The 22,717-nt window shown below is 38.0% G+C and overlaps 4 protein-coding genes across 6 annotated transcripts; 3 read left to right on the forward strand and 1 right to left on the reverse strand.

Moving 5' to 3' along the window:
- Positions 1 to 5,792: 5,792 nt before the first annotated feature.
- Positions 5,793 to 9,245, forward strand: LOC125205339 (proline-rich receptor-like protein kinase PERK9). Of its 3 annotated transcripts, none has more exons than XM_048104206.1 (9): positions 5,793 to 6,192; positions 6,344 to 7,260; positions 7,348 to 7,752; positions 7,829 to 7,915; positions 8,051 to 8,121; positions 8,197 to 8,273; positions 8,373 to 8,520; positions 8,778 to 8,939; positions 9,034 to 9,245. In XM_048104206.1, exons 2-9 carry the CDS (start codon positions 6,387 to 6,389, stop codon positions 9,241 to 9,243), a joined length of 2,034 nt encoding a protein of 677 aa, XP_047960163.1. In that variant the 5' UTR covers positions 5,793 to 6,192; positions 6,344 to 6,386; the 3' UTR covers positions 9,244 to 9,245. The 3 variants fall into 3 exon arrangements, with proteins under 3 accessions (XP_047960163.1, XP_047960165.1, XP_047960164.1); XM_048104208.1 differs by having other exon boundaries at positions 6,375 to 7,260; XM_048104207.1 differs by having other exon boundaries at positions 5,793 to 7,260.
- Positions 9,246 to 9,254: 9 nt separating this feature from the next.
- On the forward strand, positions 9,255 to 10,139 carry LOC125205344. Its single transcript, XM_048104212.1, has one exon. It carries the CDS (start codon positions 9,603 to 9,605, stop codon positions 10,056 to 10,058), a length of 456 nt encoding a protein of 151 aa, XP_047960169.1. The 5' UTR covers positions 9,255 to 9,602; the 3' UTR covers positions 10,059 to 10,139.
- Positions 10,140 to 10,264: 125 nt separating this feature from the next.
- LOC125206427 (probable calcium-binding protein CML15) lies at positions 10,265 to 16,911 on the forward strand. Its single transcript, XM_048105682.1, has 2 exons — positions 10,265 to 10,758; positions 16,825 to 16,911. Exons 1-2 carry the CDS (start codon positions 10,321 to 10,323, stop codon positions 16,909 to 16,911), a joined length of 525 nt encoding a protein of 174 aa, XP_047961639.1. The 5' UTR covers positions 10,265 to 10,320.
- A 4,507-nt stretch (positions 16,912 to 21,418) lies between these two features.
- LOC125205345 (probable isoprenylcysteine alpha-carbonyl methylesterase ICMEL2) lies at positions 21,419 to 22,022 on the reverse strand. The gene is made up of 2 exons (XM_048104213.1): positions 21,819 to 22,022; positions 21,419 to 21,706 (listed from the first exon to the last, which is right to left on the reverse strand). Exons 1-2 carry the CDS (start codon positions 21,930 to 21,932, stop codon positions 21,545 to 21,547), a joined length of 276 nt encoding a protein of 91 aa, XP_047960170.1. The 5' UTR covers positions 21,933 to 22,022; the 3' UTR covers positions 21,419 to 21,544.
- Positions 22,023 to 22,717: the final 695 nt, after the last annotated feature.

The raw sequence follows: 22,717 nt of genomic DNA on the forward strand, positions 1-22,717 counted from the left end.
CGGGGGGTGCGGCCCGATCGAGTTCACGCAACGGCCCCAAACATCATGGGGGTACTCCGCCGATGGCATATTCCGGGGGCCCCTTTTTTTTTTTAAAGACGATCACCCCCCATTTGGGGGGAGGTTTTGTTTGCAAAAGGAGCCCCGGGAAGGATGTGGAGCGGGTTTTTTGGGGTGCCCCAATCGCGGGACCTGGAAAGGTTCGCCCGTTTGGTTTCAAGGGGAAGTCATCGCCAAATTGTTCATTTATGGCGGTTGGCTTTCATTTATGATAACCCAACCCGACGGCGACCCCGTCGTCGAGGATTATCGATGGCCGGTGGGGTTTTACCCGAGGCCCCTTCAACCAAAAACCCATACAAAATCATGCCACAAAATAAAAGTTTGGAACCGAAACCCGGTTGAGAATTTGTATTTTTTTCACATTCGTAGTGTAATTTTTTAAATTTTTAATGAAAGGTTTTTTTTTTTCAAATTTTAAATATTTAAATATTCAAATAATAGATAAAATTTTAGGGCGGATTTGGGGAGGTTAGGCCCATTTTGGAAGTGGGGAGGATAAAAACCGTGGGGGCATGGGCGTCGCTTTGGGCGGGGAGTCCGTCCCCCCAAGGATGCCCTTTAAAATTATCTTAATCATACAAAAAATGCGAAAGGGTCTCTAATTTTTTCCTAATACATTTTCAATCACCCTCCCTATATGGTAATGGACACCCCCCATCATATTTTATGTTTGGAGGGATGGGTTAGGGAAAGTATTAGGGAAAAAAAGGGGATCCTTTGATAAAAAAGATGTTCGGTAGTATTTGTGTGACAAAAAATTTAAAAATAATGTAAATTTTTTTTAAATCCGTTTTATAATAATGGATGGTTTTTTTTAAAAACGGAGATTAAGAAAAATTGGTTAAGATTAAGAAGAGTGACGTGGGAGGGCCGCACCCGGGCCCCCAGGGCCAAAGGGGCGCCCCCCCCTCCCGGCCCAGGTGGCGAGGCCCGGGAGGACGAGAAGCCCCGGGCCCCAAAATTTGGGCGCGCGCCCCGGGGGCCCCCCAGGGGCCCAGAGGGGCCCCCCAAACCGATTTATTTTTTAATTTTAAAATTGATTTATAAATATTACTTTTCCCAATTTTTTTTTTAATCTCCCAAATTTTAAACCCTAATTTTAAAATCTATCATCTTCAATATCTTTTTTTTTTTTGTTTTTAGAAAATTCGTTGTATAATTTTTTTCCCCTCTATAATAGAAAATTTGGTTTAATTCCTCATTTTTAAATTCTTTCTTTTTTTTTTAAAATTATTATATAGGCATATAATTTTAATTCTAGAAATTTTAAAAATTTAACAAAAAACCCTTTTGGGGGCCCAAGTTTTGAGGCGGGGGTTTGTTGGGCTCCCCAAGTGGGGGTTTGGGGGAACCCCAGGGCCATCATTTTGGACATTTAAAAACGCCCAGGGTGGGGGGCGGCTCGGCCGGGTTTGGCCCGCCCCCCCTCGGGGCGGGGTCCCCGGGGCTGGGGTGGACGAGAAGGCCGGGGCGCCGGCCGGCGGGGCCCCGGGACGGCTCGGCCCCCCCAGGGGCCGAGCGCGGCCCCCCCGAAAATTATTTTATTTTGTTTTTTTTTTTAAATTTTTTTTTATATATTCATCCATTCTCCCCCCTTTTTTTTTCCCCCGGGGAAAACTCCTCTTTCCACTTGATTTCAATTTAGTTAAAACATGGATTGCGTAAAAATTTTGCCGGTGTGGGTCGAAGAACTCGTTGGGGCGGTCAATGAACCCCGACGAGGGGAGGTGGCTTTGGCCGGCGGCCACCCCCGGCGGTCGTCCCCCGGTTTATAAACCCCTGACCTGCAACGACCCGGTTGATGGAAACCCCCGGCGATAACCCCGTTATCGCGGGAGATTTTCATCGCGATTGAAATGCAAGGCCTTACCCCATCCCGGTTTTTTGCCCCGGGTTTGGGTTTTCCCGCGGTGATCCCGTGGCCGGTTTCCGACATATCAGAAGTCCCCCGGGCCAATTGGGGGTTTCCTTGGGGGGGTTTTGGGACATGTTGGCGAATATCTACGAATGGCAAAAGCGGCCCTCAAGGCGGCGGTTGCAAGGTATCAAAGAACTCTTAAAGGGGGTCCCTCGACCCAACCCCCAGGAATGCAGGATAAATATCCCGGGCGGTCATCTTTCGGTGATGGGCGGCATCGATTCGCGGGAGGGAGGCTCCCGGTGGCGGAAGGGTTCCCCCGGTTTAAAAGGCGCATCCCGATGATTGAACCGTTCACCCTTCAAATCCAGGTATTTTGGTATTGGGTGAACAACGACATCGCTTTCTCAATCATGCTCTCCAATGATGAGTCGGGTAGGAGGAAATCAACCGTGGCAGGGACCTTACCGGCTACTTTTTGGGCCCCGATGGAATATACTCGGGGTTTTTGTCGGGCATCAAATACTGTTGGGCAAAGCGGCCATTTTGCAAAAAAACGAAGGTGTAGGAAGGATGTTGAGCGGTTTTGGGAGTCCTCAATCGCGATGGGCCATTTTTCGGTGTCGGGTTTGCAATGGCACGAAAATGATGTGCGGACATCATTTTGCGTGTTTGGGATGTCTGGGCCGCCACGGGTTTGGGCCATACCTACTCGGGTTGGGGTCTCGGGTGCGGGCTTCCGGTTGTGATTTCTTTTGGGTTGTAAAAATTCCCCCTAAACCCCGCTCGGGTTTTTTTGCTTTTAGGTTTGGGTTCTTCGATAAGGGTTTAACCGAACAATCCAAAAAATATGATGAAAATTAATTATATTTATAAAATTAAAATATTTAATTATGATAAATTTGATATATATGTTTAAACTATCTAAAATACTAATATTTGTGATATTTTAAATTTTAATGCTTTAAAATTTTAAATATTTTTTAGTGAGATTAATTTTTTAAAAAATTTTTATATTAATAAAAATTTAATATATAATTTATATATTTACCATAAAAATTTAAAGTTATCTTTTTTTATCTATGTCATAAAATTAGTCAAGAAGTGTCGAATTAGAAAAAATATGGAAAAAAATAAATTTTTTGGGTTATCGGGCCGGGCCCCCGGGGGTTTTGGTCGACCTACGGGGTTCTTTGGGTTTTGGGTTTTTTTAAAAACCCTTTTTTTTCCCCCCCGGGGGGGATTCATCCCTTTATTTTTGTTGATAATAGAAGCGAGGCTTTTTGGGGCGTTGGGCACCCGGGAAAATGGGCGCCCGTCCGGGGGTTTTCAACCCCTCCCCGCCGGTGGGTTAAGCGAAAGTCTGATTTGGTTGAAAATAGGCAAATAAGGGGGGCGCGCGTGATGGGGTTTCTTTTTGTTGCGTTGTATCGAAAATTTTTGTTGTGTAATTTTCCCTTTTATTATAATACAACGAAAATTTTGTTATAATTTTTTTTAGTTTAATTATTTCTATGTATTTTAATAATTATATGCAAATAATTTTTATTCTAGCTAAATTAAATATATCAAAAAAATTAAGAAGATAATTTTAATTGGTGGCCCGGAGGGCCACCATCGTGGTGGCCAAGTTTTGAGGGCAAGGGCCAAGTTTGTTGGGCATGCCCAAGAATTGGTGGCTTGGGCATGCCCAAGAGGGCCACCATTGTGGACACCCTAAAGGGAGAATAAAGTGGAAAATTAAAAAGGTAGAGAGATAAAGAATGAAAAAAAGTAAAAGTGAGTAAAATAGGTATGGAAAAATGTGTTGACTTTTACTTAGAAACTGAAATGACTCTATTATTATGGAATGAAGAAAATATAAATGATTGGAGTAAAACTATTTTTTGGTGTGACATATACTAAAAATAAATTTAAATTTAGTGTAAATAGTTGGAGATGACCTAATAAATTATTTCTATCTACTTTAATTATTGTCCTTAATTATCTTCATACTCATTCTTTATGATATCGATTATATATGTATTATCTCACCATTCTAAATAAACTCATAAAATCAGGGAAAAGTCTAAGCATTTAAATACTATGGCAAGGAAGTATACTTCATAAATTGAATTATTAATTTTTTTAATATTCAACAATCTGAATTTTTTTGGTGAATGTCAACGTATGGTTTCGTTGAAATTTTCCTATTGGCAAATTGTAGAGTTCTAGATTCTCGCTTATGTGGAGAAACAATCATAAGACAATTAGTTATTTATTGTGGTTCTAGTTTAATCATTGAGAATGACATGAAAACATTATATTTTTCATAATCTAAATTATTTTAAAGTGTATTATTATAATTTGATCCAAAAGGTACTAATATGCCACTTAGCGGTGAAATTTAATAAGTATAGGACTATCTAAATAATGTTCCCTAAAAATCAAAATAATTTAAAATTCAACACATTTTTATTGTGATAAATATAATACTACTGCAAACTCGGCTTGTTCATATATAATAAAAGGATGTACTTAAAAATATGTAATTACAAGAACATTAGTAAGACCTACCTTGTACGGAATACAATATTCAATAATAAGGTGTCATATTTAATAACTCCATTACTATCTGTCTGTTTGATCTATTTAAGTATTTAGTCTCTCTTTTCAGGAGTAGAGATTTACCATTACTTGGACTCGGTCATCCCATCTTTGCCAAAAATCATGATAAAAAATTATGGAATTCCATTATACGAGTATTGAATTATTCCAATCATAACAATGCAATAAAAGAGGAGAGAGAAAGACGATAGATGGAGATTTGACCATTCGACATAAAGCGAATATACTTTTATTTATCAATTACTAATATGTTTTGATATTTATTCAATAATGCAGGAACAAAGAATATTTAGATACAGTGATTCACGTGCTTTGTGAGATTTCGTGGACTCCACACTCTTCTTTTGCGAAAAAAATGGGCTTCTGCATTTCATTTGAAGACTTGATTTTTAAAATATTGCATGGATATTAAAATCAAATTACATAACGAACTGATTTAAAAATAACGATCATCAATGCAATGCAACTATACAACTACAAGATCAACCTTCATACGTATTAAAAAACCGAAAACATGGGATGGGATAAAAGTTCTAAGTCTGATTTGAAAATGGTGTTAATATGAGGTTGTAAATGAAAATCAATTAATATGAGAAGAGAATTTTATCTCCATATTAAATCTGTCACTTCAAGTTCAAGCAGCCTGACAATTTGTGGAAATTTGACAACTTACACTAATTGAAAATAGATCTCATTTATGGAAATTTGATGCTCTTAGTTATTTTACCCAAATTAGCACATAATTTGTCAGGTGTAATTATTCAATTTCAATTGGACTCTAAATAGTCGTAGTATGAGTGATTACAAAATTCTCAACTACCACAATAAATATATGAATCAGTTTCACCTTTGAAAAGTTAAATTTTAATTCAAATCATATTCATTATTTAAAGATTAAAAAATAAACATAGAGCATATAAATATTTCCACTTCTGATCTGTCTTATTAAATTTATAAGTATGTCATTGCATTGCCGCATTGGTACGCGAAGTGATTTTGATATTTTGAAGTCACTATTTTAAAACTCCTAGTAAAATTCACATTTTATAAATTTACTCACTAAAATTGAGATCCACATTTCATTTATTTAATTGTGACCCCACCAACCGCAATGTCATTGATTTGGACGTTTAACTCAAGAATTAATATTCATCACCATGTAATCAAAATAGACGCAAACACGTAATTTACACATTCAAAGAGTTGGAGCGACCAGTTTTTATTCCAGATTAACCAGTTTTTATTCCAGATTATGTCTCATTCATTTTCATTCAATTTTAAATAAAAATTAAATCTTGACAGACCCCATTTTCCGTGTTTTCAGTTAATTTGGAAAAATATATAAAAGGGAGATTTCATTTTCTGCTGAATAGATATCTGCTCTCTCTATTCTGTGGCTTTGAAGATGCAGACCACTCCAGAAAAGTTGAACGTACGTGTAAAATAGGATTGGTTGATTTTGGCTTTCTGCAACTCAAGTGGGGGATTTGGCTTTTATCTATCGGGGCTGCTTTCTTTTTGGTGATAGAGCTGGGATTTTTAGTGATTTTGTTTTGTCGTCGGAGCAGCAGTTTGATGCCGGTGATTCAGGTTTCTGTCTAGTGGGATTGCATTGGATTGGAAATTGTTTACTGGGATCACTGCAAGATTTGATTTTGGAGCAGGTAAATTGTGATTCTTGTTTAAATTTCTGTGTTTGTGAGTGCTCCGACCAAGTATTTGACTATCTGTGTTATTTTGATTTCTTGAAATCGTTCTTGTTTTAGTGTGCATTGTTGATTGTTGATTACTTTATTGTTGTGTTATGGTAAATAGTTGAGTGGATATGCTGGTTTTGATTTGGAAGGAATGGTAGGATATGATTGGTGATATGTCATCTGCATCTCCTTCCCCAAATTCATCTCCCCCTCCGCCCTCCTCTGCTCCTTCTCCACCATCACTACCACCTCAGCCCAGTTCACCTCCGCCGAGTCCTCCTCTTGCACCGCCACCTGCCTCACCACTACCGCCATCCTCTCCTCCTTCTCCGCCCAATGCTCCACCTCCTCCGGCAAATGCTCCTCCTCCTCCTCCGGAAACATCACCTCCACCAGTCAATGCACCTCCTCCATCAACTCCACCTCCTCCAACTTCCTCTCCGCCTCCACCTGATCCACCACCAACTAGTCCTATTACGCCACCTCCCTCGACTAATTCGCCCCCGCACCCACCCCCACCAGCACCCGTAAATAGTTCCCCACCTCCACCATCAACTTCACCACCGAGAAATTCTCCTCCTACGCGTCCGCCTCCTAATACTTCGCCCCCACCATCATCACGTAACCCTCCTCCACCACGGTCAAATAGACCTTCCCAAGATTCACCACCACCACCAGTCGTGCCACCCGGTAACCCTTCCCCTTCCCCAGTACCGCCTCAGTCTCCACCACGCCCAAATTCTCCTCCAAGACCACTGCCACGGCCGTCAATAGGAACATCACCACCTCCTTCCACAGCCTCACCAACTCCATCTCTGAATCCACCAGGTGATACCAACTCCAATGATACGTCACAACCCTCAAGTGGTGGTGGCCTTGACACCGGCGCCAAAGTTGCAATTGGCGTGGGTAGCCTATTTCTTGTGATACTTGGTCTTGGACTTGCAATCTGGTGTTGCTGGAAGCGAACGAGAAGGGCTTCTGGCCGTAATGGTGGTTACATCAAGGCAACCTCAAATTCTTCTCCACAATCCGGTAAACAAACAGTTAGCACTTGCTTATATTTTATATCCTCACATATAAAAGGAAACTCATTATGTATGTATTCTGATTTTTGCATAGGTAATGGATTACATAGAGTACAAGTAACGCCAAATAATGGAAGTGGTTCTGGAAATCACTCTATGCGTACACCACATGAGCGTGGTTTGGGGAACTCAAGGTTGTTGTTCACCTACGAACAACTAGTTGATGCCAGTAATGGATTTTCAGACCAGAATCTCTTGGGCCAAGGTGGTTTTGGTTTTGTGTACAAAGGAACTCTCGCAGATGGTAAAGTAGTAGCTATTAAGCTATTAAGGATCGGTGGAGGGCAGGGGGAACGGGAATTCACCTCCGAAGTTGAGATAATTAGCCGTATACACCACCGTCATTTGGTCTCACTTGTAGGTTATTGCATTTCTGGGGAAAGAAGAGTGCTTGTATTAGATTATCTTCCTAACAATACCCTCTACTTCCATCTTCATGGTAAGTTGTTCTTTTTCTAGGGTGGAACTTTGGTTTCTCGGAAACTAGTTGTTGATATTTAGTTTTTCCTGCTCAGCTGAAGGCCGGCCTGTCTTGGAATGGGGTACACGTGTGAAGATTGCTATTGGGGCAGCTCGTGGGATAGCTTACCTTCACGAAGACTGTAAGCACTTCATTTTCACTCTTGCATTCAGTACTTCACCTGTTCTGGTTTAATAATATGTGCAGTTGGTGATGATTATATGTGCTTTTTAGTGGAGAACCATATGCATGTATCTAATTTCGTTAATTGTTAAAGGTCAACCTCGTATTATCCATAGAGATATCAAGTCATCAAATATCCTTCTGGACAAAAACTTTGAAGCTCGGGTATGATGGATATCCAATGAGCTTTATTTCTCTTTTCCTTGTTCTTTACACCATATATAACAACTACTCCCGCAGGTTTCTGATTTCGGACTAGCTAAATTAGCTATGGATACGAATACACATGTCACCACACGCGTAATGGGGACTTTTGGGTAAGTGGTCAGGCGAGAACATGGTTTAGGGTTAAATGAAGTCATCAAGAAATCATTTTTGTTATTCGTAGTCTAATTTGTAATAGCGGCTTTCTTCAGATACATGGCTCCTGAGTATGCATCCAGTGGCAAGTTGACAGAAAAATCTGATGTGTATTCCTTTGGAGTTGTACTCCTAGAGTTGATAACTGGACGAAAGCCTGTAGACACATCTCAGCCCCTAGGGGATGAGAGTCTCGTTGAATGGGTGAGTTCTTTCACCAGACATCCCTTCATTGATGTGATTCATGTACTCAAATTGCTAATTTTACACTTAGATTGTTGTTAGCTTGTCAATATCAAAGTTCCCACTTGCAAAACAATATAAGGCTCTTCTTTAGATTTACCCTTAGTTCGAACTGCTTGTCCCGGGAAATCATAAAAAGCTGATCAACCTAATATGACATGTTTCATCATGACATTTAATGTTCAAAACCATTTTCTCCCTATCTATGCTTCTATCAGGCACGGCCTTTATTAAGTCACGCGGTCGAGACAGATGAAGTTGGGGGACTAGCAGATCCTAGATTAGCCGGGAATTTTGTTGCTGGCGAGATGTTCCGACTAATTCAAGCTGCAGCAGCTTGTGTTCGCCATTCATCCACAAAGAGGCCCACAATGGGACAGGTAAAGAACTAATCTCATACTACGATCTAAATTTATGCTCGGCTCTCTTTGGTGAGTTGATGGGGTCTCTCAAACATGTCGTTTTTATACCAAGGTTGTGAGGGCTTTCGACAACATGGTCACCTCAGATTTGACAAATGGGATGAGAGTCGGGGAAAGTGAAATATTCAACTCTGCTGAACAATCTGAAGAGATCAGATTGTTTCGGAGGATGGCATTTGGAAGTCAAGAATTTAGTACTGATTTCTTCAGTCAAAACAGAGGGAGCAGCGAACACAACCGGCAAAGTGGCCAGAGAGATTGATGGAATAGACTATGCTGTATTCCAAGATTCCATGTGAAATGTAGAGTGCAAGTTATCAGATTTTGACAGCTTATATTTTTCATTAAAAAAACCACCTCTCGAAGACCAAAAAAAAATAAAAAAATAAAAGACCCCATTTTTTCTATGAGCAATCATGTATGTGAAGTAATTGACTATGACACATAACAATTTGTTCCTTATAATTTATTTATAGCTTCTGAATTTGCCATTTTCATTGCTTCACACATTATAATACCCTTCCAACATGCCAAGAAACTTATTCCTTTATCAAGATATGACTTCCATTGATCACCTTCTTCTTCTTCTTGTTCTTTTCTTCCAACACACAGAAAATCGAGATGGAAGATCGAAACATTCTTGCTGCAGACTGCATTGTCCTGTGCTGCTGCTGCCAATGCATGATGCTGCAGATCCTCATTTTCATACTGCTGAAGCTCCCATACAAGCTGATGAGGAAGACTAAAAAATACGCAAAGAAACTGAGAGCACGCAAGAGAGGAACGAAGATCATGCAAATAGAGATGCCAAGAAATAGAGACGAAAGCTTCACCAGCCATGGTGGATCCATCAGAATAGAATCCATTCGATTTGGGTGTTGCATGTCTGAAATCGAGCGCGTCTTGGATGATCTTTCGAGTAGGGGTGAGTTTGCTTTTGGAAGTTTTTGGGCTGGAGAAGTTGCTTCAGACACAAGTTTCCCTTCTTGTTTTAACAATGATCAGATTGATTATGATGTTGTTGGCTGCCGTTTGATGGAGTTATTTGGCACTGCCAACTTCTCTTCACAGCATTGATTCCTTTAGATTCTGTCCTTATTTAGAAAGAATATCCAAAAATAGTTCTTGCAAGAAATGCCATGATTCCTTTATTGTTTTCTTCTTCTCTATATATAGACATAGCTTAATCTTTCTATTTCATTTGGATCATTCTTTTCTAGAATAAGGACAGCCCCACATCATTAAACAAACCAAAAACCAACTTACAAGAAAAAAAATACATCAATCAATCATATTCCTCCCTCTCCCTTCCCCTCTTTCTCATCTATTCTACAATTTGATGGCTTCAATGCAATGCGACTCCGAGCAGCTGAAGCAGCTAAAGGAGATCTTCGACCGGTTTGACATGGACAAAGACGGCAGCCTGACGCTGCTGGAGCTAGCGGCCCTTCTCCGGTCCCTCGGCCTCAAGCCCACGGGCGACCAAATCCACACCATCTCGTCCACCATGGACGCCAATGGCAATGGCGCCATAGAGTTTGATGAATTGGTGGAGCTGATGTTGTCCGATCTTAGCAAAGAAGCCCCCAACCACGACCAGCTCATGGGGGTGTTCAAGGCCTTCGACCGTGATGGAAATGGCTACATCACCGCGGCTGAGCTGGCAGGTCAGATGGCCAAGATGGGCCATCCCCTCACCTACAACGAGCTCACCGATATGATGCATGAGGCTGACGTTAATGGCGATGGCGTCATCAGCTTCCACGAGTTTGCAGCGGCCATGGCTTTGTCCCTGCAGAGGGTTCGTTCGTGCCAATGAACGCGCTGTGTATCCAACGGTTGTAGGCCTAATCGACCTCTGCCTCACCATGTTGCAGTACTCGGGATCCTCGTACCACCCATCGTGCCTTATCCACTGTATCTTTCCATGGTACAACGGGAAAAATCTCATCTGGATCGCGTTGTAGATGAAGTAGGGCAGCAGGGCAGATACCACAGCGACGATGGTGACAATGTAGTAGGCGGGCATGGCTGCAAGAGTCTCGACAAAGACTTGGTATGCAGTTGTGGATGCGGTGGGAGACAGAGCCCCATACGCCAAGAGGAAAAGGTACCACAGTGCAATGCTCCCCCAAATCAGAATGTGGTGTAGCAGAGTGAAGTAGCTGATCGCGAGTGCCAGCTGGCAGTTCACGAGCCAGACAACACAAGTGTACATTGTGGCTCCGAAGATTTGGAAATCCATGGTCTTGCCCTCTTTGCTGAACGCCTGAGGGCTCAGCGCCTTTACGCAGAAGAAGAAGATGATGACGGCGCTGCCAAGGCCATTGAACATCCAGCCAGTTATGCGGTGCCAGCTGAAGAGGAGATTCTGCACGCCTTCTTGGTACAGCATCGGAAACTGCATATTCCAAAATTTGAGCATTGATGAATCTGAATTATATACAGATGCTGTGTGAATTTTGATACCTTTAGACAGAATCTAGCTGAGACATCTTGGTCGAAGACTCCTAGAGCAATCACGGGCAACGAAGTGAAGAGCACGTTGTAGAAGGAGAGGAACCAGTCATTGTATGCAGGTTGTCCGGAAAATGATGTGCAAGCTTCGTACAAGAAGACCGTGATACCAAAAGTGATGTTCTTGTAGAAGAAGTAGCAAATCTGCATTGAAAAAAGAAGAGGCCTTTTTAGAGATTTGTTCATACAAACTGCAATGGAGGTTGTTTATAAGAAAATCACCATTGTGGAAATCCTTCTATAGCACCAGTGTCCGTGCACCAAAAGCAAGCGTTCCAAATATCGGAACTGAGCTATCGCTATGTCGCTGGACATCACTGCCTAAATTTGCAGAAGTATGTCAGATTTTATTTGCATCAGATTATGAGCAATCAGATTTTTTTCTACCTGCATTCCTTCTACGCCACTGATCCCAATTCCGATGTCTGCTTCTTGAAGCATCCCGACATCGTTGGCTCCATCACCAATGGCCAAGGTCGTCTTCGTGGTTCCATCCTTGACAAGCCTTGTCACCTAAACAATCACAAAAAACATAGTAACATGATAGAATAAACCCGAACAAGATAAGAATGTTGATGAAATAAACTCACCAGCGCCTTCTGTTTAGGGGAGGAGCGGCAGCAGATAACGGATGCACAGCCGACTGCAAGCTCAAGAAACAGTTTCTTTACGTCGTCTTCCAATGCATATGCAAGAGATTTCCCATCAATGATCAAAGCAAATGCCTCATTGGTTATCTTAGCAACCTGAGCCTTTCCTTCGGTGATCTGTCGAAGAACACTTTCCTTCGAAGCCTAATAAATTAAACGAAGCAGCAAGAATCTCCTATTAAAACATCTTTAGATTAACATGAAAAATTATCCGACAAGATAAAAAATTTACCTTAGCGATTTCACTCTTTTCGCCATTTTTCTCCAGAGCTTTGATCCCAGGGCTCTCCAATGTGATAATAATTTGCTCCATTCCTTGTCTGAGCAAACTACAAGCATAACTGAAAAATTGATTCTTGTAGTTAGAAATCTATAGGAAATTATACAGCTCAAAACTAAAGTTTCAAGATATTAGGCCAAGAATATAGTTAATTATACATATACCCTATGTTAATAGCAGTTTCCATCTTATCCCCTGTCAAAACCCATAATTTGATTCCTGCACGAGCTAGTTTGTCGATGCATTTCGGAACCTGAAAGGAATAGCAGCAGCAAACTCAATAAAATTGAGAGAGAGAGAGAGAGAGAGAGAGAGGATGCATAGTAGTGCATGATGGTCTCATCACTTACCCCTTGTTGGAGCTTGTCCTCAACGGCCGTTGCGCCTAGAAGTATCAAATCTCTCTCTATACCTTCAGCCTCGTCATCAATCAACGCCTCGCGATCAGCGGTAACTGAGTTTTTGGCAGCTGATAGTTTGGAATCAAACGCTTGAAATTCGTCTTCGCTGAGCTCCCTATAGGCAAGTATCAAGGTCCTCAAGCCCGCATCAGCGTACTCATTACAATGTTCTCTTGTTTTCTCTTCATATTGCCTCCCATTATTAGCAAGCCTCTCAAACATGACACTGAATACAACAGGAGGATGAGCAAATCAGTCACATTTAAAAATTGTTCGTGGCATTGACATTTTTTACTTCAGAGCAAAGTGAAAACCAACCTGTCAGCCCCTTTGCAAAGTAGCAGTAGCTTTCCCTCCTCGTCTCTTACTATAACGGACATTCTCTTTCTAGCACTGTTGAATTCTAGAATGTTTAAGAGCTTGTATGATCTGCATAAAACATTAATTCTTTCAGAAAACAAAGATATTGCTTGATCAATGTATGATTGCAGCAAGTATATACCAACATTAACAATATGGATGTCAAGTACATTTCCTAATAGAATGATACGATACTAACCTTTCAACACGTTGTCTAGTGATGGGGTTCAATTCATTGATTAAAACACTTGTTTGTGTTCTTTTGAAGAACTCGAAGCCAAGTTCTCTAGCTGCAATGACAAAGGCAGCCTCATCAGGTGATTCGGCCTCATATACGATTTTCCCAGTATTCTCATCCACATCAGCCACTGCTGTATGACAGACTGCCAATAAACGAAAGAATTTCTGGATCACGTTCGACTGACTCTCATTCACCCAATTCCCATTGCTGATCCTCTCATCATCAAAATTGAAGCCTTTGACCGAGGACTTTGTAGGGCTTACAGGGTGCTGCTCAAGGGAATGGTTTGCACCCACAGCCAGAGGCGACCCTTTTCTGTTTGCCATTGACCGTTCCACCTCCGTTTCACCATAACCATACGCAGTGCCAGCAATTGAGCACTTAATGAACTCCATGGAATTGCAAGTCAATGTGCCTGTCTTATCAGAGAGAATTGTATCAACCTGGCCGAGTTCCTCATTTAGATTTGAGGTACGGGCGTGAGCTGGCTTATCTCCTTCTTCATAGTACATATGTATGTCTTGATTGATGAAAATGCTCTGAAGCACCTTCACAATCTCTATTGAGACGTACAATGAGATTGGAATGAAGTAGCTGTAGAGAAACACCGCTGTGAGAAAATGATACACAGCAGCAATCGGAACCCTATCAGGATCAAAGAAGATGTCAGCTCTCTCAGGTCTGAGGTACCACCTTCGGTGCCCACCTTCCTTGTCATCCCTAGTAACAATGCCGAAGTAAACTGAGCCAACAAAGGCCAAAAAGAAAAGCACACCGAATAAAATGTAGATGATCGTATCCATCTTCTTCTCAATCTTGCTTCTCTTTGAGGGAGGATCCGTGGAGTTCTGAATCACCTTTGTGTCATGGCCAGTGAAGATCACTGCGCCATATATGTGATCCGTGTTTCGTAGCTTGGAATCTCTGAGTAGAAGCTGTAGAGGGGAGAGAGCGTATTGCTGATCCTCGACCTCCATGCTCCCAATAAAGCTGTACAAGTTAGCATTAGGGTCTTCGCATTTGACAATGGCCTTAAAATCACCAAAGTCATGCTCCTCCTGCAACGATGAAGTCACTTCCAACGCTTGCTTGAGCTTCAAATTTGTCTCCCCATCAAGATTCATCGTCTCAACATAGCATATAGCTTCCTCGTAGCTTGAAGATAACAGGACTAAATCTGCAGGAAAGAACTGATCCTTCTCCACCTTCACTAAATCACCCACTCTCAGATTTCGCCATTCAGTCTGCTTGAAAATCCCACCACCCTGATGCACCTTTACCTTCCTATTGTTGATCTCAATATCCTAACAATCCCAACCTGCTTCTTCCGTTGAAAATCTTCAATGCCCTCCTTAACCATGGTTGCTCCGATGACTATAATCAACGGAAGGATGGCGCTGGAGGCAGTATACGGAGCAAGGGGGGTGAAGGACAAGCAGCCGGTGACAAGGAAGTAGAAATTAGCCACTCTCCTAAACTGCTCAAACAGAGACTTAGGCAAGAAACTTGCCGCTGTATACTTGGTAGTTTTCACATAATTTGTGGCATAACTCCTAATGCTGGTGTCTGCACCATCTGGCTCATTGCAAAAAACCACTCTTGAAAAACCAGGCCTCCCAATCTGTGAGTGTTCATCTTTGAATCCTCCTATACCACATTTGAATGAGTAGATCTGGCTGAGATGCAGCTTCTTCCTTCTCTCTCCTCCCATTTTTTTCTGATAGAACAAAAGCATTGAACATTGACTTGGATCTTTTGGTTTGACTTCCTCAGCCGCTCGATTGGACACACGCGCAGTGGTTCGAAGAAGCCTTCAAACTTGCTAGTAGTTCATTAAAATACACGAAAAAGCATAGGAAAGTACCTTCGTATTCAACTTGAAATTCCCTACAATAAAATAAGATGGTGTTTGGTTTCTTAGATAAAACAATATTAATATATAATAGAGATTAAATTATTAGATTATTTTAGTCTTAGGCTTCTATAAATAATTATCTCGTGATTATCATTTAGGATTGAGTTGTGGAATGAATTTATGAACCAAACACACTACAAATTTAATCCAGGATACATATTGCAATCTCGATTTTCTTGAAAATAAAAATTCTTTTTCCATTTTATTCGTTTCCTAAAATTAGAAATTTTATATTTTAGGAAACTTTTTCATTAAAGAAACTCATTTTTCATTGACACATGTTTTCCCGTATATCTCATTTATATTAATAATTTTATACGATTAAAATCATATCACCTCAAAAGTTTCAATTTTTGAAAAATGGAGAGAGTATAATATGGAAAAAGAATGGAGTATAATATTTTTCTTTTCTTTATTTATATTTCCTGAATGAGAATTTTGTTGAAGAAGCTTCACAAGACTAAATGCTACGGAAAACCGCAAGATTTATGCTCATGCGTTTATATTATGAATTTGCAGCGAAAAATCTTAAGAAAAAATGACGCCATGTTTTGGTAAAAAATTGATTTCTTGCTTAGTGGCTAACAGCGTGGACGGATTATAATTAATTAATTGTTAAACAAGAAAGTTATACTGATTTTTATTTTATTTTTTGGTGGAATGTAGCTTCTAGAAACATTCCGGAAGTCGGGCTCATTTATGTCGTGGTTTTTATGATTCGTAGTAATAAAATAGTAGTTGAAAATTATGGTGTGAATTTTGAAGCTTCGAGTTCGAGTTAATTTTGTTATTATGCTTAATTAATTGCTACAAAATCTAATTTTAAGCCATTATCCGCGCGTTGGTGAATCTATGCGATCTTGAGCTTCTAGAAAGAAATGAATTAATTGCGATTAATTAAAATACAACTTACTTAAATTGAGTGTAATTATAACTAACAACATTTCGTTGCCTCTATGCCAGCCTAGTTTGGTGGTGCATTGACCTTTTAATTTAAAGATTATGAATTTTGGTCGTTGAAAATTTATCTGGTGCATTTTCCCCTCTCATATTATATTCCTAGCTATGTTAATTAGTTAGAAATTAACTTTAATTCAAATATGTCCCCTCTCATTTTTCCCCTCTCAAAATATTAGCATTTAATTTAACGATTTTACTAGTAATCATAAATAATACTAGTAAGATGTATGGTTTCATGTAGCAAATAGTCTTCGTGTCGATTTCAATTTTTAAGTATCTATCATATATTTAATGGAGTGTAAACCAAAGTTGACTTCTTGAATATCGAGTTAATTGGATTTTTTGACGATCTTACGCGATAAACTTATTTTATGATATTTCAACTCAATAAAAAAGAAACTTAGTATAAAGAAATTGAAGTTATGTGTAAAAAGTTGACCTATAATAGAAGTACAGGTATTTTAAGCTGACATCATTGCTTTGATCATAGATTATTCAATAATTACATTTTATCTCTAGATTGTGGTTGGTAATATTGCTTCAATAATAATATTCTTAATACAAGCTTTGTTTTTTCACGAACTACAAATATTTTATATTTTTTAGTTATTTCAAATCAAACGGTTATTAAAAGTTTTCAATTAGTATAGGTGATAATGCAAAATTGATAGTTCTGAATTTTGGCGAAGTTGTTGGGGATTTTTAAGGTAGGATTTTTCAGTTGCCTTGAGTTATTTGCATCAATTATACAAAATTTACATTCCACGGACATATAAATAAGTTGGATATTTTAGTATAATTGGATTAAGCTTGATTGATCAGTATTATCATAATGAGACATCATGTAAGTTTGGAAGTGCAGTGCACTCTTATTTGAATTCATTATGATAACATATGAGCGGGGTTCGGGCAGAGCCCCATATGCAGTCAAGGGCGAGCCCTGTGAAATCGATGATCAAAGGATTATTTTATTTCCAACGAAGTTGCTTTGTAGAAATTCATCCAAAAATGTAATTTATGAAAGTCAAAGGACTATTTTGTAATTTTGAAAACTTTTGAAAATCGTTAAATTCGGTTAAGAACTTAGCAGATGCAACCCTTCATCTTGTTTAAGAACTGATCAATTCTTTTGGTTCAATCTAATCTCGAATATACATATGAAAATTGATTTCTCGAATTTTATCCGATCAAATATTTTGGTAGAACCAGAAATTGATTTGATGCGAAATTGATTTCATCACGACTTTGATTATCCGTTCGTTTTGTTCAATATCATGAATCTCCCAAACATATTTGTGGTAGTACTTGACAAAATCTACGTTGCCACGGGCAAGTTTTATTTTAAGAAAGGTTATTTTTTAAAATCAAGTTTTTGTAATTGACAAAATCTACGTTGTTTGATTTATTAGAGAAAATATAACGCTAGGCCGCCAGCGATGAAGTAAATCAGCCTTTAATACTACTCCATTAACTAAAATTATTTTAAAGGATACTCAATTAATTCTGACAAAGATAAAACTATGATCAAGATAAGGACTGCAGCATTATTCAATTATTATACTCGGTTGTTAATCTTAGATAAACAAACTGCAGCATTCAAATCATATTATTATAAATTACATGAGAATCTATAAGATCACACATCATTTATAAACATGTACTCGGAGTTTTATTGACGTTTGATTCATGTCAGTTTTTTATTTTATGATCAAAACCATTGAACCAACCACTAATTACAACCGAAATTCAAAATCTATTTTATGATAGTAGTGTATAGTACTACTACTAAATATGAAAATAAATAGTCATGTATTATATCGATTTTTACGTATGCTAGACTAGATATATGACTAGTGCTCTTTCAGTCTTTTGTGTGTGGTAATCATTAATTTTGATGATTAAATGTTAATTATGTTGACGCACGTAATCCTCTAATTATGGGCATATGGAATTCACCATTTCTTTAGCTTGTAATTTAATTTCATTATATTATTCAATTTATTTATTCGTAATTGATTTTATATTCGTTTTCAACCATACATAAAATGAATAATTTCAACTAAGAAATTTATCATATAATCAAGGAGTAAAAAACAAATTTCGATAAAAACCTAAAATATGTTAGATATGGTCTAAAACTGACCACCCTCTTTGATATGCATGCATATGGTTTGATGCCAAACCAATATTGAATATCGGTTGTGGAATTGGGCATTTTACCATTAATTTGTGTCTTACTAGACAGTCTCTATATATTTCTAAATTCAGACCTGAGAAAACCACAACTTTGATGGAAGCTTTCATTAAATTCACTGCATATATGGTTGTGAAGTTTGGGCAAATGGCTATAGTTGTACTTATTTATTTTAATTTTGACTCAGGTTATTTTAACTTCACCATATATTAAATGAAATTTGGCACACCGTGAGTTCTTTTATGTAAGTACAAAGAGTTTTCAAAATAAAATTACAGACTAAATGTTTACAAACAGTAAATGACCCCACTTAACGAAAATTAAATTGGGACTTGGGGAGGAACATGAATTTAATCTGGTTGGCATCAACTATGATCAATAGTCCATTTCACAAAATTTTGCTTTTTTCGTACAAACCAAACGCAGGCCATGACCAAGACTTTGAAACACAACAACCAAATACTGATCCATCAAAACACACATTTTTCTTTTCCAAATTCTCAGTTGAGATTAAATCTTGGATAATGATATTAATCTGAATATTCTAAATAATTCATATAATGACGAAGAACATTGATATAATATCGTTGCAAACCACACTCCTTTGGTTGTTTTGAAATAGTATATTATAAGATGTTTCATCAATAACAATAACTACATTATAAATTATTAGAAGACATATAATCAATCGAAGATGAGATGCTCAATAGTTTCGATTTCTCCTACAAAAGTACACCTATGCTATCATCTTCAATTCCACGATTCCTAAATCTGAAAAGCCTTCCCTTTACAATGACTCTTTCACGAAATAAGCATTTATATACTCCCTTCGATAGTAATAGAGCGTTTCTTCGATCTCGATAGACATTTTCTAATTCCAAAATAAGCATTTATATACTCCCTCCAGTTCAATTGTAATGGAGACGCTTTTTCGAAATAGAGATTAAAAAAAATGGGTTAGATAAGTTAAGTAAAAGATTAATAAAGTTGAAAATGAAGAAGGTAGAGGGATGAGAGAGAAAAATAAGAGAGAGTAAAATAAGTGTAAAAAAATATGTTGATTTTTACTAAAAAGGGAAATAACTCTATTACAATGAACATACCAAAATATCAAAATGACTCTATTACGAATAATATTTTATACAAATCTATACATACTAAATTATTCTGACAACCATATTTTATACAAATCTATACATACTAAATTATTCTGACAACCAATGACATGTGAGAATCATCAAAGTGGTTTTCTTTTTAGTAAATTATTAACAACGTGACACGAAACGTTTTGGCGTTTATTACCAGGAAAAGGAATATCCAAATAACAATATTCTAAAAAGAGAATAGACAATCGTCCATTAAATTTCGATCTCCATAACTTTCATGTGTCTGCCCAAATTAATTATTTGGCCCACTATTTGCATTATTGATTCCGTATTGCCGTCTTTTTCAACTTCTGTTTTTTCCATGATCGGCGTCTCAACAATACTCCCTACGTCACAAATTTTTAACGATGGAACCACAATAAACTCAAACTCGTGATCTTTGGATCGAACATTAATCACTTTACTATTTGATCAACACATTCACATTATATGTTACTAGTAATGAGTATCTTACTGACAAAAGAAAAGTAGTCATCTTGCTTCATTTACTTTCAAAATAAAATTTACTATTTACTTCCTTCCTCCTATAATAGAAATACATTTGATTAAAGACTAATTTTAAGAAAATGTAAAAAATAGTGGGTTGGAAAAGTTAATGAGATATGAGGTCTACTTTTTTATATGATTTTTATAATAAATGCTGAATGATGAGTTAATGACAGTACCTACTCACTATTTATAATAAAAGTGAAATGTGATTTCTTATTGTTGACCTCGAAAGACAAAAAGCGATTCTTATTAGACGGAAGAGTACTTTATTTTACTTTTCATTAAATTTCATGAAATTATCCAAACTCCCTAATTTAATGATTAGTAACCTTATGTAAAGAAAAGCAAAAATTGTTAGAAAATTTAAGAAAATTAGTCAAATTATGGCTCATCCTACAATTAAAGTACCGGTGAAAATAATAAAATTTAGATTTGTTCACAATTATATGGAGTATTCATCGTGAAAGAATCTGGTCACCTATTGGCTATGTGTAATATATTGTTGATGTTTTTCTACCATACAGTCTAATATTTTTTTGTAAATAGACTCCATCGTTTAATTCATAGATATTATATGATTTCTCAGCTTTCATATCAGTTACAAACTTACAATTCTACCAACGTTTTTCGTTGTCTAATGTAATTCGAACAAATTCAAATTTCATAGTTTCTTGAGTAATTTTTAATTTTACATGGCAGATCTAAATTTAACTAAACTTCCTATTTAATTTTATTTTTGCAATTTATTATAAAGTAAATACCAGATTGTTTCCTAATCAATTAACATCTTACAAAATTTAACCATCATTAAAATATTTACGCATTTTAATAGCTAACACTTGAATTAATACTCCACAAAAAGTTAGTACAAGTCAATTTTCCGCGTTGTGGAAATATTGAAATATTTAAGTTCACATGACAACGTTGGGTCGTGGAGACTAAGTCTATGATGTAATGTCGTACTTGTAACGTATATAATTAAAAACTATCTCGAATGCTTGAAATTAGTGGCCATAATATTTTTGGAGTTTTTTGCAATAAAGTTGGTTGCAATGGTGTGAATTAGACTAGTCACTAAGCAACTTGAACATGATTACATAAGTCTTAGAAACTACTCCTATTTGACCAGTATAATCAGACAAATATTTTGGGCTCATAAATGATAATGGGGTTACATTGATTACACACGAAATTCTTGGGCTTGAGACTAATACCCATGGGGTGGGGCTATTCAAGAATATAAAAATATTGGACTCAATCAAAATAAATTAAACCATAATATAGTAATTTAGTAGAAATGAAATGGGTCATCACTAACCTATATGCAATAAACAACAAAGCATTAAATAATGCTATCCTTTGCTTAAAATGAACTGAACTCTAAAAATGATCAAAAAGGACTGACTTTCCGGGCTAATCTCAACATACATTCAGGCACTAGGCGTCGCCGTGGAGGTGCTGTCACGTCTCTCTCCAGAGCTTCAGCATCGTCGCCGTGAATCAGTCTTATCAAATCTTCAAACAGATCATCATTTCCACCTCTCATAGGGTCCTACATTTTACAACGCAAATAGTCAGGAAATATTTTCCAACATGTATGTAGTAGTTTCAACTTTCAGAGCTTATAGTACTATTATTTTCTTGAATGTGGAATCTTTAGCTACCTGAAGAAACAGATCTGTGTGTGTCTTCTCCTCGTAGAGAATTGCCTCAGATTGAACTCCAGCATCTCGAAGAGCCGCAGCAAAACTTGTACTGCAAATATGCAATGTCAACATGAGTTTTTAGGCCTCTGCCCTATGCCAATGCTCTGTTACATTTCAATGTCACGACAAAATGAAAAAACAGTCTTCATTTATGTGATACATGAGAAACAGACCTGGCCTCGGGGGGGATTGAGAGGTCAGCAGTTCCATGGAATAGAATTATAGGAGGTAACAGAGAAACTGCATTCCTCCTGTTTGGATCCTTCACCACTACTTCTGGAGAATATTGATGTAGAGATTCTTCTCCCTCCATTATCCTGTGCAAGTGATATAAACCGGCTGTGAGATGCTAGACAGGAAGCATCTATGGTTGCAAGGAACGAGGCAAAGTTCATAGTTCATACCCTAGAAATAGTGAGCGGTATAAACCTCGGCTGTTGAAGTGGTCTACCAAATTGAATAGATTATACCTATCCATAAATGTTTCAAGCCACACAATTTTCAAGGAAAATGGATTGTAAGGTTAGAATGCACGTTAGTTGCATGAGTTACATGTTGCACTGATTCAAACTTCAAATCTTACCCTCCAGATAAACCAAAGTAGTATTTTATTTGAGATACGCTCCAAGTAATCGTCTCTCCAGCAGCCTCCTTGATTGCCTGCTGTAATATAGCACAAGAAGCAATGTGTGCACCAGCTGACTGCCCCATAATATAGATTCTAAGCAATGAGAGAACTAGGGATCAGTTTTTGTGGATCTGTAGCACACATCTAAGTGTGAGAAAAAGATTTTGATGAAAAACAAAACAACCTGTTGGGATCGCCTCCATAGTCAGCAATGTTTTTGCACACAAAT

The sequence above is a fragment of the Salvia hispanica genome, chromosome 2 (assembly GCF_023119035.1).
Source record: "Salvia hispanica cultivar TCC Black 2014 chromosome 2, UniMelb_Shisp_WGS_1.0, whole genome shotgun sequence".
In the NCBI taxonomy this organism is placed as follows: domain Eukaryota; kingdom Viridiplantae; phylum Streptophyta; class Magnoliopsida; order Lamiales; family Lamiaceae; genus Salvia; species Salvia hispanica.

What these genes read in the sequence shown, in the direction of transcription:
- LOC125205345 (XM_048104213.1), bottom strand. Translation starts at nt 21,932, where the DNA reads ATGTTGACATTGCATATTTGCAGTACAAGTTTTGCTGCGGCTCTTCGA. An exon ending in ACACAGATCTGTTTCTTCAG is followed by an intron (nt 21,707 to 21,818) that starts GTAGCTAAAGAT and finishes TGTAAAATGTAG; the next exon opens with GACCCTATGAGAGGTGGAAA.
- LOC125206427 (XM_048105682.1), top strand. Translation starts at nt 10,321, where the DNA reads ATGGCTTCAATGCAATGCGACTCCGAGCAGCTGAAGCAGCTAAAGGAG. An exon ending in GCTTCCACGAGTTTGCAGCG is followed by an intron (nt 10,759 to 16,824) that starts GCCATGGCTTTG and finishes TTTTATCTCTAG; the next exon opens with ATTGTGGTTGGTAATATTGC.
- LOC125205339 (XM_048104207.1), top strand. Translation starts at nt 6,387, where the DNA reads ATGATTGGTGATATGTCATCTGCATCTCCTTCCCCAAATTCATCTCCC. An exon ending in CGCGTAATGGGGACTTTTGG is followed by an intron (nt 8,274 to 8,372) that starts GTAAGTGGTCAG and finishes GGCTTTCTTCAG; the next exon opens with ATACATGGCTCCTGAGTATG. An exon ending in ATGAGAGTCTCGTTGAATGG is followed by an intron (nt 8,521 to 8,777) that starts GTGAGTTCTTTC and finishes TGCTTCTATCAG; the next exon opens with GCACGGCCTTTATTAAGTCA.
- LOC125205344 (XM_048104212.1), top strand. Translation starts at nt 9,603, where the DNA reads ATGGAAGATCGAAACATTCTTGCTGCAGACTGCATTGTCCTGTGCTGC.